The 15,459-nt window shown below is 48.3% G+C and overlaps 1 protein-coding gene across 1 annotated transcript in view; it reads right to left on the reverse strand.

Moving 5' to 3' along the window:
- Mall (mal, T cell differentiation protein like) overlaps positions 1 to 14,880 on the reverse strand; it is a 24,861-nt gene extending 9,981 nt beyond the window's left edge. The window contains exon 1 of the mRNA XM_021156259.2: positions 14,703 to 14,880. Within this exon, the coding sequence (XP_021011918.1) occupies positions 14,703 to 14,813 (111 nt within the window). The 5' untranslated portion in view covers positions 14,814 to 14,880. The remainder of the gene's footprint in view (positions 1 to 14,702) is intronic.
- Positions 14,881 to 15,459: the final 579 nt, after the last annotated feature.

Below are 15,459 nucleotides of genomic sequence, written 5' to 3' on the forward strand. Positions count from 1 at the left end.
GAGGGGAGGGGAGGGGAGGGGAGGGAAGGGAAGGGAAGGGAAGGGAAGGGAAGGGAAGGGAAGGGAAGGGAAGGAAAAAGAAAGAAACATAAAATAAAGTTGAACCAAAGGGTTGGTCATGTTTCTTAGACCATAACCCACTTGTTGGGTGCTGGCAAGGTGACTCAGTGGTTACGAATGCATACTGTAGTGAGATTTCTGTTTTATTATAAACTGCAGAAATATTATAAAAATATGCTTTCATTTTAATCCCGGGTGTGGGGATGTGGAGCTCCGTCAGACTGCAGCAGCTGACCATGATTTGCCTTGTGCTCTAGCAGGGGCATGGTTTTGGTCAGTGGCAGATAGTTTCTGCGATCATGTGACATTTGGGATTTTGGGAACTTTTCAGAGGCTGTATAAATGCTAGAGCCTCGAGAGGTGGGGTTGGTGGCTGTTTGGGGGAGACGGGGGTGTTGTGGTTTGTTAGTAACCGTACTTAAAGAAGAAACAGAATAAATTAGACTCAAGAATCTCTCTCTCCCTTTTATCCTTCTTCCTTTCCTATCTAGGGGAATAAAAGGTGGGAAAAAGGTCCCACAAAGTAGCAAAGACCAGCCACAAGCAAACAAACAAACAAACAAAAAGAAATTAGATTCAGGGATTTCTATCCATCTCTCTTCTCTCTATCCTTTCTCTCCTACCTAGCGATAGGGGGTGAACCGGTGGGATAAAGGGTGAGAAAAAGAACCCAGAAAATAGCAAAGGTCAGCTATAGCATACAGCTCTTACAGAAGACCTGAGTTCAGTTCCCAGTACCCATGTTGGATAGTTCATACTGTTGTTACTCCAAGTCTAGGGGGACCCAACACCTCTGGCCTCCATGGGCACTCATGATCATAAACCTACCTATCTACCTACCAACCTGCCTACCTACCTACCTACCTACCTACCCACCTACCTATCTACCTACACATATACACACTCGGAGATGTCAAGGAGTGGGTGACATTTGCAGGCCTGAGCATGATATATATATATAAAGAAAAATCCCCAGAGTCTCATGGGCTCAGGAAAACATGGTGCCCTTTAAGCCTCTACTGGACACAGTAACTGCAAGTATTAGCATCAGTTAAGTTGAAATACAGAAATTCAAAAAAAAAAAAACTAGAAAAAGAACTTTTGGAGCATCCTTGCTGTCTTTGAGTGAAGGAAAATGTTTAATGAAGGAAAAGAACCCCAGAATGGCACAGCGGTAAAGAGCTTTTAATATAGATGGGGGGGGGGGGGGGGAAGCTGGGGTGCGGCTTGACTTGATGGTGGAGTTTTTGCCTGACCTCAGCCATACCCTGGGTTCAATTGCCAATGCTGCAAGACAAAACACAAAGAAAAACCAGAACAGAAACCCAGGAACTCTTGGCACCACCTTAGGTCAGGGCACTGAGTCCCATGAGCTCCTGGAACTCTCTGTAGACTCAGAGACAGCTCAGTGGTCTGGGCTGGGCCCTAGAGATGATGCCCAAAGCAGCCAGAGAAGCTGCATTGTCAGAAGGACTCCAGATAGATAGTGCTGCTGAAACCAAAACCCCTCAGCCAGTTTTGTTTGCTTCTAGTTTGCCCATTCAGATCTGTGCATCCCTGTCCCTGGGGTTTGAATCCCAGCCAGCTCTAGTTGCGGGGTGGGTGGGGGGAGAACAGTAGGAAAGTATTTAAACCACCAGTGCCTCTGCATCCATCTAGCAGGGGAGAGGGCTCTCTGGTCCATTGGGGCTCTGAGAAAGTTGACTAGTCTAACTTTGGCTTGTGGAGATTCAGATAAGCTTGAGCTGAGATAATAATCAATTGAAAGGGGGCAAGAAGACAAGAAGAAGTTCACATGGGAAAGACTCAGATGAGCAGTGCCCTAGCTGGTCTTCTTGAGGGATGGGAAGTTCACATCCAGGGGTGGGAATGGGAAATGGGAGATCAATCTGCTGAGTGAGTATAATACTATTTGGAAGCATAGATTCTTTTGGCAGAACAGATGAAAGCCTTTTAAAAGGCACTTACACAGCTGTAGGAGGACCAGCAGTCTCAATTAACCTGGACCCCGAGATCTCTCAAACACTGGACCACCAACCAGGCAGCATACACCAGCTGATATGAGGCCCCCAACACATATACAGCAGAGGACTGCTGGGTCTGGGTTTAGTCACAGAAGATGTACCTAACCCTCAAGAGACCAGTCTCAAGAGGCCCCAGGGAGTTTAAAGGTCTGGTGGTGAGGGGGAGAGGGGGTAGGGTATGGGATGTGGAATAGTCAGAGGGTGGACCAGGAGGGGAACAAAATATGGAGTTTAAAATAAATAAATAAATAAATAAATAAATAAAATGTACTTACACACACACACAATTTTTTGCCCTTAAATTTAACAGACCTCTCCTCTGCCCTGCCTCCCAAGTCCATCTGTAGCTGTTAGTTAAGGTCCACAGCTACTCTAAGTTAAATAACTAGTTTGGGGGTCTTGTTTGGTTTGTTATTTTTGCTTTTGAGACAGGTTCTTACTATGTAGCCCTAACTGTCCTGGAACTTACTATGTAGACCAGGCTGGTCTCAGGTTCACAGAGATCCACAGACCTCTGCCAAGGGCTAGGATTAAAGCCCTGTGCCACCACACCTGGCGAATACCTGTGTTACTAGCCACCCTGCTATTTTGGAAATACTGGTCAATACATTAAATTAAAGTGCTCCTCTCAGTAACTTCGCTTTCTAAGTTGTCCTTCACACAGAAGGTATGAACACAGTGAAGAACATACAGGGGTGCTTGTTGCATCTAATATAGATAGAGAAAAGATAGGAAAAAAGGTTTTTTAAAAGATGCAGAAGAGAAAAGATAGATTGACCCAAATGCTCTTCTAGAGGACACCAATCAAACCAGCTGTGCCTGCCAGAGTGGGAAACTCTGCAGCCTTCAGAAAGGAGAAGAAAGGGAACAAGTCCCAACAGATAGCAGCATGCCAGCAGGCTGCAATTTATGCAGAACAGGAAAAAAAATGAACCTAGTATTTCTGGACTGGGACCCTGGTTCAGCTTCAGGGAGAACAGGTCGGCGTGAGGCCAAAGTTCTCTCCCTCTTACCATAACCAGCAGGGGACAGAGTTTTCAATGTGGGACAATGGTCATGCTTAAAATGATTCAAAATAAGCAACACAAAAAATTTAAAAGACCAAGAAGAGAGTAACTGGGTGGCAAAACGGAGGGTTCTAAAGTGTCCCTGATGAGACCTGCCTTCCCAGGAGATGTAGCAGATGTGAGTGGTGTTGCCCAGGGCCTGGTGCAGTCAGTCTACCCAGAGGTTCTGAGAAAGACTGCCTAAGTGATGGTCCAGGAAGAAGAAGTGTATGCAGATGTCAGCTCTGCACGGTGGGGCTCCACACCAGGGGTGGGTTCAGTGTGGGGCACACAGAGCTGAGCATTGGAGGCTTGCAGAAGGTGGAGACACTGGTGACAGGTTTCTCTGCATAGCTGGGTGACATTTCAGCAGGGCAGGTCTCACCCCCTGCCAATACCACATTCCTGTCTTTCCTGCCCATCTTTGTTTTCATGAGATTCCTCCCTTACTTGGTTCTCGGGTGACAACAGAGTGTACCAGGAATCCCCAGGAACTGAGAGGCAAAGATCAAGTCAAAAGATGGGTGGGGCTCATAAAGTCAGAAGTGAAACCGAGCCAGGGAGCTCCTGGAGCTACCTACAAGGTGGGAGGACTGAGTTCTGTACAGGACTCGCTCAGGCGAGGCCCAAGGTTGGAACCCCAATGCCCTGAAGGCGCCCCGTGTCGCTCTGATGCCTCAAAACTATTGTCCCTCCAAGTAGGCTGATGGAATCAAAGGTCTGTGGGACACTTGTATACCTTTCCTCTTTTTAAAAATTGTACTAAGACATGCTGATCCTCAGCCCTTAGGCTAAGATACAGTGTAAAAATGGCACTAAAATACACAAAATTCCCATCTCAACCACTTTATAGACATGCAACTTAGTGAAATTACACACAGGCATACTGTATGTAACCATTGCTGAGGTCCTGCTCCTTATCACAAAATGGAAACTCTAGCCTCCCATTTCCTCCTTCTCCAGCCCAAGCAGTCTTCATTCTCTCTTCTCTGAGCCCCTGAACTCAAGGTACCTCAGATAAAAATAAGTCACACAGAATTTCTCTTCTGCAACTGGCTGATCCTACTTAGTACATTGGTTTCAAGGTCTGTGTTTAGCATGTGCCAGAATTCCCCTTTGTTTCAAGGCAAACTAGTGTTGCATAGCATAATGCAGTCCTCGCCTTAGGACAGTTTGAAGCTTATGAGTTCTTGGCTTTGCAACAGGCAAACATGGGAAGCCTCTAGTAGAAACTCAGTCTAGCAGCTGCGCCTCTCCCTGGCCTAGTGCTCTGTGTTGAGGTGGGTCCTCCGTCTTCCCCTCGGGCAGCAATGTGAGCAAGGCTCCTAGATGACCAGGAACTCATGGATGGGAACTGGTGACACTCTGCAGTGGACCTGTGCTGTTAAGTTAGACTCTGCAGAAGGGATGCGTAGTCAGTGCTATTTCGACTCATGAGAGTTTGAGCTTGCAGTGGGCTCATCGGGGCACAATCCCCTCATATGGTAAGAGGCATGCGTATTTCTCTTTGCTCATCATCATCTCTCCTGTGTGGGTTGCTCCCACCTTTTGGCTATGGGGAAACAATACTGCTACATACAAGGGCATGCAAGAAGTCTTTCAGTGGAAGAACGAGATGCCACTGACCCTGGGCTGTGTCTAGAACTTCTCAGGTAGATCTCCTACAAAAGCCTGGAGAGTAGCGACCCATCAAAGGCATTCCTGTTGCTGTGGTCACTGCTTGAGGGTTAGTGCCACCCTGTCGAAATGCCTCAACTTCAGGGAGATTTTAATGAAAACAAATGGCAAGAATTACTCTGAGATTTTAAGCTGATTGTAAAACAGTGAGAACAATACAGGGATTTTTTTTCCATCATGTCTTATTCCTTCCCTGACACAATTTTTATGAATACTCCCTTCTCAGTGCTGGAGAGGGAACCCAGAGCTTTGTGTATGTCAGGCAGTACTCTGTTACTGAGCTATGTACCCAGCCCATCTCCAATTAAAAATACATATTTTATATTTAATTATGCACTCTGTGTGTGTGTGTGTGTGTGTGTGTGAGAGAGAGAGAGAGAGAGAGAGAGAGAGGATGTGTGTGTGTGTGTGTGGTGTGTGTAGGGGGCAAGGTAGGCACACATGTGAGATCAAGGAGTCCAAAAGAAGTTGTCAAATACACGGGGGCTGGAGTTACAGACAGTTGTGAGTGCCCAGTGTGTGTACTGGGAACAGAATTCAGGTTCTTTGCAAAAGCAATGCAAATTCTTACAGTGCTGAGCCGTCTCCTCAGACCCCTGATTGCAGAGACCTCCAAGCCTATCCAGGGAGGAGCCCCACACCCAATGGCAGATTCCCCAACTCTCAGCACTCTCTCTGTGGAAGCTTGCTTGCCTTCCTTCTTCCTTCCTTCCTTTTTTAAAATTTTTTGTTTATTTTCAAGACAGAGTTTCTTTGTGCAACCCTGGCTGCCCTGGAACTTGCTTTGTAGACCAGGCTGGCCTCAAACTCAGAGCTCAACCTGCCTCTGCCTCCTGAGTGATAGGATTAAAGGCCTGTACCACACCATTGCCTGTCTCCACCAGAGCTTTTAAATATGGACCTGTTTGTAGGTTATGACTTGATGTTAGTGGGTCATTGACCAGCCTGAAGAAATCAAATAGACCAGAATGGAAAGTGTGGAGTTCAGTGTCTGAGGAAAAGGAAATACTATTTCCTGAGTCTTTTGTTTTAACACACACACACACACACACACACACACACACACACACACACACACACACCAGTTGCCATGGAAACATCTCTTTTTGTGTGAAGCACAGTCTATTGTGGAAGACCATCCTCTGGCATGCCTCCCTGACTCTAAGCCACAGCTTTTGTAGTATCCTGCCCTAGCCTATATACCCTGGATGGCTCTTCTTCACAGCAGTGATGCTGTGATAAGGACTTCAAGGCTACTTCAGTTGCTCTGAGCATGGGGTAGAGGGTGGGCGGGATGAGAAATGCTGGGACCTGGATGGCAAATACAAGCCAGGCATAAGGTGGTAAAGGAGAACACAGCTGAGGGAAAGACAGAGCAGTGGGAGGGGCCCTGAAGTGTGTCATCTCTACACATGTCACGTTGTCAAATGCAATGGGTTGGCTTCTTGGAGGAAGCAAAGCCAAAGGCATCACAGCCAAGATATAAAAGTGGAGAGTTACAACCCCCTGCAACAGTCAAGGAGAGTACTGGGAGTCAGGTCTAAAGCTCTGTCTGAACCCAAAAGCCTGGGGATTTTAGTCAATGACTTATATATGTTTACATGGGGTGGGTCCATTTCTGAGCATGCTCATTTTAAGGTCCTAACTTAAAAAGACAAGAGTAGATGCATTATGCTGGGGCAGGTGGTGTTTAGCTCAAAATCTCCGACCACGTAAGCAAAGCTTAAAGCGATGGAGCTTGCTCAATTCACACCAGAAGCTATAGCTGAAAAAATAAAGGTTATTTAGAAGGTGCATTTAACAGAGGGGCCTGACTTGCTTAGTCACTAACACAAGAACTGCACTCAATGCAGACTCCAGCTAGGAATGGCCCTCGGTGGAAACCAGAGGCCACAGGCAGTGCCAGCCACTGTGTTCTTGGGCGGGCCTTGCTACTGTGGGCCTCTGTGGATGGATAGTTCAGAGACATTACAGGGTGCTTTGAATAGTCTGACACACTGGCTAGGAAGTCTTTCTGAAGCTCTGGTCTAGGGAGGACACTGCTCTGACAAGTTAAGGAACTCCCTCAAATACCTCCATCAGAACCCCAAAACATCAATCATTGTGTGGCACTTCCATGCGCAATAAATACCACCCAGGACTCTTACAAACTCTGAGTCATTCTACCCTGACTCATGGTGAGAACATTTTTCTCTTTGTGGCTTTAAGGTTAGCAGGAAATTGCCTGCCCAGACTGCCTAGGCCTCCTATGAGGCCATGTCTTATTCTGGCCTATCCAGATAGCCAGAACGTGTGGGCTGGAGCCCCACAGGCTGGCCACTGCTCCTTACAGAACAGACACAGAAGGGCCCTGTAAGTGCTCTCCAGACCTGGCAGAAAGCCCAGGAAATCTGGAGCTAGTGCCTTTTCTAAGCAAACTGGCCTGCACTTCCTCCCTGATCTGGGGGGACTTCCTGCTCCTGGGCCACACCCTCCCATTCAGACTCAGACTGACCCAAGTTTTATTGATCAAATTGCACAGATTTACAATGTGACATAAAATAGAATGATAAAAATAATTCTCATCTACCCAAAGGCTAAAGGCACTTTCTTTCCTGATTCTTAAAAATAAATTAAAAACAAAACAAAACAAAACAACAACAACAACAAAAAAAAAACCACTAGGTGTTAATGGGGAACGGGGGACTGTTTTTTTGTTTTGTTTTGTTTTTTGTTTTTTTTTTGTTTTTCTCATTTTTCTTCTCCATTTGTGGATTCTAGGAAGCAAAATGTACCCCTCATTTTAGGCTTCGCCAGCCCCTAGGCTTCACACACAGGCTGATTCCTTCTCTCCTTTTGGCCCAGGCTCTGTGGCTAATTTCATGTCTGTGTGAATTCTCAGGAAGCCCTCAGTGCTGCTCTGGACACCCACTGACTCCAGGAACCCAGGCATCCTTTGTGACAGCCACTTGCTTTCAGCCCATCAGGCATTGACTCCCCACGTCTTCCCACTGATTCCTCTATGTGCCCTCAGCTGAGACCACCTCAGCTCAGCTGTGAGCAGATCTTACAGGGCAGGGACCAGGCTGATGTCACCTCCTCCAGAAAGCCACCCTACCAAAGCCCAGCACGCCTTCACTGCCACCCTCCATGTTGTCTCTCTTCCCTGCTTGCTGTCTGGGCCCTGACTTTCTTTTTTTTTTTTTTTTTTGGTTTTTCAAGACAGAGTTTCTCTGTGTAGCCCTGGCTGTCCTGGAACTCACTCTGTAGACCAGGCTGGCCTCGAACTCAGAAATCCNCCTGCCTCTGCCTCCCGAGTGCTGGGATTAAAGGCGTGCGCCACCAACGCCAGGCGGCCCTGACTTTCTGAGGCAGGAAATGGGTCCTGAGGTCTTCATGTCCCCAGCAAAGTGCAGAAGGCTGGGTGCCAAGCGGAATGGCTACTTTGAGAGAGACGGGTCTCTGGAAACGCTCATCAGGCAGTGCCCACTGTTCTCTTCTGAGCCTGCCACTGTGACCCAGCTGTGAGCTGGACCTTCTCCCAGAAGCCTAGATTGATGAGGACAGAGGCTCATTCGCTTTGTTCTCATCCACATTTGCTCTGCTCCCTCCCAGGTCCCTGAATTTTATTTTTTTTGGGGGGGGGTTCGAGACAGGGTTTCTCTGTGTAGCCCTGGCTGTCCTGGAGCTCACTTTGTAGACCAGGCTGGCCTCGAACTCAGAAATCCGCCTGCCTCTGCCTCCCGAGTGCTGGGACTAAAGGTGTGCGCCACCACGCCCGGCATCTGAAATTCTTAAGAGAGTGGGTGGGATGCTCTGTTTGGATTCTCCCTCCCCACTGCCTCTTCCTTGTCCAATTCCCCACATTCCTCTCCATCCTAAGTTGACTGGAAGCCCTGGTACAACACTGTATTATTAAAGATGATATTTAAAGGAATTGCTTGGGTAGAGAAGGCATCGAGATGGGTAGGGGTTGAGGGTTATAAACCCTCCCGAGGCAGAATGGAAAAGGAAAGCTCAGAAAATGCATCTAAATCAGGAAGATTAGATGGGTGTGTCTGAAATAGATCAGAACTCTGCAGAGCAGTGGTTCTCAACCTTCTGAATGTGTGGTTCTTTAATATACTTCCTCATAGTGTGGTGACGCCCAGCCATAAAATTATTCTCTTTGCTATTTCATGACTGTAAAGTTTGTTACTGCCATGGATTGTGATGTAACTTTCTGTGTTTTCTGATGGTTTTAGATGACCACTGTGAAAGGGTCGTTCAACTCCCAAAGGGATTGCGTGCGACCTATGGCTTGAGAACCAATTCTCTAGACTCTAGAGTCTAGACATCTGGATGGGAAGGCCCTGAGACTCCACTCTGGGGGCCCATAGGGGCGGTATTTTGCTGTGGCCAGGCAGTGGGAATCTGGAATGCAAATGGGGAAGGACCCAAGGGTTTGCAGGTATGAGGCTGGCTGGCAGGGATGGGGAGGGGGCAAAAAGGAAAACTGGCAGAGCAGGGACCAGAGTGCAGTTGGGGCCAAAGGTCAAAGATCTTAGACTTCCTCCTTGCTCTAGCCTGCTTCTTCCACTCACAGATCTGGACAACTCTCAGGAAACTCTCCTGACTCCCCCAGCTCTGCCCTGACTGGGAGAAAACACCCTGGGAATGGTGGAATGAATTGAGTGCCCAGGCTAGCCCGCTTAAACTGTGAGACTCCAACCTGGGCCCTCTGACCCTGGTTATTTCCTTGAAGCCTGATATACATGTGAGGTCATTGTAATCTGCGGGCCTTCTAAACTGACCACAGCTGTCTGTCTTGCTTGTCTGGACAGACAGAACATTTATTTAAAGAGAGTAGCTGGTTCTTTAGTAGGCTCATGTGGCCAGAACAGACCTAGGAGTAGGAAGGGAGGCAGGTGGGATGCAGATCAGAACAGGCAGATTCTCAGTGTGTCTCTGCTCAGTTCCCTCTCCTTCATCTTCCTCGGGGCACGGACTTCCTGCGCCATCCTTGACAGGGTCTGGTGATGGGGTGTTGGACAGAGACTGGTGAGAAGCAAGGAGTGGGCTCTTTCTGTGGCCTTTTCCAGTCTTGTCCCTTTCTTTCCAGAAACATCTGGTTCACCCCTAGGTCCCTGTGGCCCCTGTCTGGGTGACAACTGTTTCATGAAAGCCCCTCTAGGCATTGATTCAGACGTCAGCAAGCCCGGAGCTTCTTTCAGGGTTTAAGCACCAGACACGGCTTCCCTTTTGTTCCCCTAACCTGGGAGTGGGCAGTGCTCTCTTCCTGTGCTTACTGTTCTCTGGATTGCTTCTATAACTTTGGGGTGTGTGTGTGTGTGTGTGTGTGTGTGTGTGTGTGTGTGTGTCTTTACCTACGCAGGTTCATTCTAGTGTGCATACATTTGGAAGCCAGATGTTTGACACAGGGATGTGTTCCTCAATGGCTTTTTAGAATTAATTAATTAATTTTGAGTTAAGTCTCTCCCTGGTCCTTCCTTCCTTCCTTCCTTCCTTCCTTCCTTCCTTCCTTCCTTCCTTCCTTCCTTCCTTCCTTCCTTCCTTCCTTCTGAGATAAGAACCTCTCCTTGAACCTGCAGCCTGATGCTTCGGCTCTGCTAGCTGGCTAGTGAACCCCAGCCCCATGCATCTGCCCCTCAGTGCTGGGGTTTTGGGTGCTTCTCTTCTCAGCTTTTCCCCGAGTGCCGTGGATCTGACTTCAGGTCTTCATGCTTTCACAATGACCATTTTGCCCACCGAGATCTATCCTCCAATCTCCCTTCTTGTTTTTAGCCACCATAGAACAGAGCCTGGAGCTCAAGCTGAGGTCACAGGAGAAGTGACAAAGTCAGTCTGTGAGGAACAGGCTTCACTTGAGCCGCTTTTCCATGAGCCAGGGCCATTGGAAGGGGAGAGGGGACAGCTAGGGACAGAAAATCCAACTTCTAAGGAAAGCCCCTAATTCCTCTGTGCAGACCACCTGGTCACTTTCAGTCCCAGCGGGGTTGGCTCTAGTTGGGTTCTGTAGTTTCAAACAAACTCTTCAATATGGCTAAATAGAAACAAGCAAGCAGATTGGAGTCAGGGTGAAACTGGGGATTTGGGGTGACACATAGAAATGAACCTCCTAGGGTGGGGGTGGGATAGAAGGAAGAAGGGCTCCCAGCATCAAACAGGGAGCTCAGGCCTCCTCCCTTTTTAACTAGCTGTCCCTCTAAGAATTTTCTCACCTTCTGCTTTTTAATTAGCAAAAATCTAATTAAAGAGTCAACTAATGAGAAGGGTAAAGTTCAGATGACTTTCCAGGGACAGCCACTGGGGCGGTCTGTCAGCTTCCACCTTTCAGCTTGCCAAGAAGCTCAGGAGTCACCCAGGTCACGATGGGGTGGGCCCTCTGCTCTCACAAACACTGGCTCTGTAGAAAGAGGTAGGGCTGGCTGCCCTGCCCACCCCAGGCTCAGCCCCTAGTGCTGGGTGCCCACACTCTGCATGGGGTGGGAAGAATAAGTGGAGGTCTATCCTCTTCTTAAAACCCACTGTGTGAAAAGTCCCTCACCTTCAAGAGGCTATTGTCAAGTTATACGTTCAAATAAGACTCACCACTACATTGAACAAACCCTCAGGTGTGTTAAAGTTTCCTACCGTGCTAGTGAAGAAATGAAAACGCAAAACAGACAAACATTTCCCAGCTACCCTGCAAAACAACTCCTTAGTCTCTTAATAATAACAAAATAGACACCTACTGTTCTACCCAGCAAGTTACTCTTAGGCGTTTCCCCTCAGAGAAATAGAAATGCCCCCCAACAGAAGCCCGAGCAAGATGCCAATAGCAACTGCCTAGAACAGGAAACATTCAATAGAGCTGGGTTAGATTATGCTATGTCCTTACAGATAACTGAATCAACAAACTGGGGATATACACCAAGAACATCACACTTCACGGGATGAGTGGGTGCCCAAAGGTCTTATACTCTTCAGTTACATTTCTGTATATAACTAGAATAATTATTGTGTAAAAATGCTGATTTCTAAGAGACTGTTTGGAATAGTGAGAAAGTGGGATGGTTGGGGAAGTCTCAAGAGTAGTGAAAGGGGGGCTTTTGTGTGATGGGACAGTCCTGAACCCCAGTTGCTCTCAGATAAATCTACTCGAAATGGGAGATCTGTCTTCCCAACCTCACTTTTCCGGTTTGAAAACAATGCTGGTTAGGAAAGATATGGCCACTGGGAAGATGCAGGGAATACAGGTTCCTGTTAGAACCATCACTATCACAAAATAAAACATTTTAAATGTGAATTTTAATGCTGAAGATTGGGAGGTAAAGCACTGTAGGCAACAAAGATCACTAGAGTAGGCTACTGGAGCCTGAACTAACTTTGCTGTCATCTTCAAGAACTACAAAGAGCTAGAGCCAAGGTGGCTCATGGCTAGCAAGGGAGAACTTGTCTGATGCGATCTGACAATGAATCTGCTCACTCTTGGTTTCCATGTGGTGCTCCACACATGCATACACATGCACACTCACGCATGCATGCATGCACGCGCGCACACACACACACACACACACCTCACATTCACATGGTGGTTAGGAGAGGTCACTGTAGACACCATGTGTCTATGTCACCTGGAGCTACCCCACTGAAGAATCACTGCACCCTAGTTCTTGGGCTCTGCTTTCTGTGCTCTGCACAAGTGTCCTGGCCTCCCTGCTTTCTAATGCCTTCTATATATATTTTGTCTCAGACCAGAGGGCTAAGGGTCAGGGGTCCCTGGAGGCATGGTGCTTTTACACTGCCCCAGTGGACAGCGGAGGGAGAAGACATCAGAGCAGCAGAGCCAAAGAAGAGCCTCAGACAAACTGATTCAGTACCCAGAACAGCTTCCCAGCTTCTTCTGCCCATGACATCAAAATCTGATCTTTTCCCTTCCTTCCCCATGCTCCATACAGGCACACACATTATCCTGGAGTTCTTCTACGCATGCTCATAGCAGGTACAAGAAGCATGTGCAGAATAATGCACTCAACACACACACTCAGATGCAGATATATATGCACACACACTCACACATACACACTCAGACACATGTTCACACACAGACTCACCCATGCACACAGATCCCCCCTCACTTGCACATGCGCACACACACACACACACACACACACACACACACACACACACACAGAGAGAGAGAGAGAGAGAGATGATGATGCATGTGCTCCATCTGTGAACACAATTCTGCATTTTCTAAGTTTTCATCAATGAATGAAGATGACTTCCAATGAAAACTAGTGTTACATCGAGCAAACATAGACAGAGCTAACTGCAACAAGGGTCCGTCACAGCCAGCTGGCCAGTGCTTTTTCCAAAATACCAAGACGGAGGCAGAGGAACCGCTCCTGACTGAAGGGGAAAGGACAGCCAACAGAATCAGGAGTTTTGACCTGGCTCCTGGGCTCGGGAAAGGATATTAGTGGGGAAATGAGCAAATAGAACAACAATGGTCAATGGCAAAGTGCTAATGTTAACTTCCTGGTTTGGAGAGACCTGTGGGGTTCAGAGTGAGGAACAGACTTCCTATGCTGCCACTGTGGCTTTAGGAGAAATCTAAAACTGTTTAAAAATAAGTCAAGAAAATCAAATCAATGACAATGACCTCATCCCCTCAAAGTCCCAGGACACCATGAAAGTACTTTTCCAGGAATCCAACTGCAGGGGACAACTGTCAGGACCTCTAGTGATAACTCTCTACCTGGCTGCTTTCCTGCCTCAGGAATCCAGCCTTCTTCCAGTGAGTGACAGGCCTGGACCCCTCCCTCCTCTGGCCACAACGATGTGCTGCATTCTAAAAATTGCCCCCAAACCTCTCTCCAGCCACAGAGACCCCTGGGAGGTAGCCACTCCTCTGATGATGATTTGCGTGACTGGCAAGCATTTGCTCAATAGAATGTGGCAGAGCCATCCTGTCACCCATGCGGCTGTTCCAAAGTGAGGCCCACACCCAGGGCCTGGCACACAGCTCAGGATCTGATCAGCCTGGCTGGATGCCCACGTTTGTGGGGGACTGGTGCTAGAAGAAACCTGCCTCTTTGGTGGAGGCTCTATCAAGGCCACCCACCTGTGGGACCCACAAGAAAGCTTCCCAAGAATGGCTGTTGTTTAACCAATTTGCCTAAAGGTCACTCAATGGGACCTAACCTTCCATGAAGACCAGAAGGGAAAGCGTTGGCCACACCCATTTTATGTAACCTGTCCTATTCCAAGTCTTCCTCCCAGCCCAGAGGCAGCATGGTCAAATTCAGGGCTAGGAAGAAAATTTCACCCACAAACTAGATATTACGGGAGGCTTGGCGGGGAGTTGGGGAGGTGGATGATAGCAGGAGCCAGCTGAGGAAACCTGTTTTCTACTGAATGCATTGCTGAGTGCTGGCAGGGATCAGTGCCTAGTTCTGCTCTGCGGTGTCCCAGAGTTGGGCAGCAACAAGTTTCTCAGAGTCACCTGGGCGGTTCAGATTGTTTTATGGACGATGCTGTCATGAGCTCCCTTCGGCAGGGAACACACATAAATCAAAGTTCAAAGTCAGCTGATGTGATTTGAGAAAATACTGGGAGACCTTCTTTCAGAAGGCCCTTTAAAGAGTCCCCTAGTTCTTTGAACTTTAGTAAAGTACAAACAGCTAGGGGGAAAGAAACGAGGCAGTAGAAGTTTCTTAGAAGTCTGGATAGTCTAGAAGGTGGCTGGACCCCTCCAGCAAGCAAGTGGCCTGGGGATAGCTCCTCATCCTTTGGGAAAGAGGAAAATTCGCTCTAGAGGAACCCAGCCTGGGAAACCCACAGGGAAAGAGGGAGCCTGTAGTTAGCTGCCAGCGAGGTTCCCTGCCGGTTCTGCCCCTCCCTCCCCGCAGGTGGGGGCAGTCACACTCACCAGCTCTGGTAGGAAGAAGGCAAAGGGGATGGTGAGGAACAAGGCGGCGACCCCCGAGGGCACGTCAGGCGGGGCGTAGCTGGTGGCCGGCGGTGCGTCCCGGGAGGCCATGCTGTCACCTCTGCCTGGCGTCTTTACTCCGCAGCACTCGCCTGCGCCCGCAGCTGTTCAAGAATCACCTCCCGCCCGATAGACAGACACACCCATCGGTCGGAGGGACGTCGCCTGGGAGGGGAAAAGAAAGGTTCCAGTAGAGCGGGGCCCTTCTGCGCACTGTGCTAGACAGGAGAGGGGACAGGACCAGCCTCGCAGAAGGTCTTTCTAGACTTTCCCTGCTAAGGAACTTTTGAATGCTGGAGCAAAGGACTCCAGAAGACATGAGTGACATTGTGTGAAAGGAACAGCTTTGTATGTATGCTCCTGGTGATCTCTATGCTCAGAGTGTAAGCAAGGGCTCTTTTGCTAAGATAAAGATTGTTTATTGAGGACCTACTGTGTGGTTAGCCTCCTTCAGACACTTCTGAAGTTCAGATAGACCACCACCACGTGGCTTTGTTGTACCTTTCCAGTTAAGGTCACAGAGTGGTCACAAAAGCATCTGCTTTTGTCCTCAGAGTCTAACGGAAGGATTGGAGCAGCCTGGTTTTCACCTCCCTCCTCAGGTACTCTGAATTCCTCTTGGGTCTTCCTCTTGCTGTCCTTCTAGTCCAGCTAGGACACAGGGTTGGGGCCAGGCAGTTCCTTCCTGCTTAGAGCC

This window comes from Mus caroli, chromosome 2, assembly GCF_900094665.2.
Source record: "Mus caroli chromosome 2, CAROLI_EIJ_v1.1, whole genome shotgun sequence".
Classification (NCBI taxonomy): domain Eukaryota; kingdom Metazoa; phylum Chordata; class Mammalia; order Rodentia; family Muridae; genus Mus; species Mus caroli.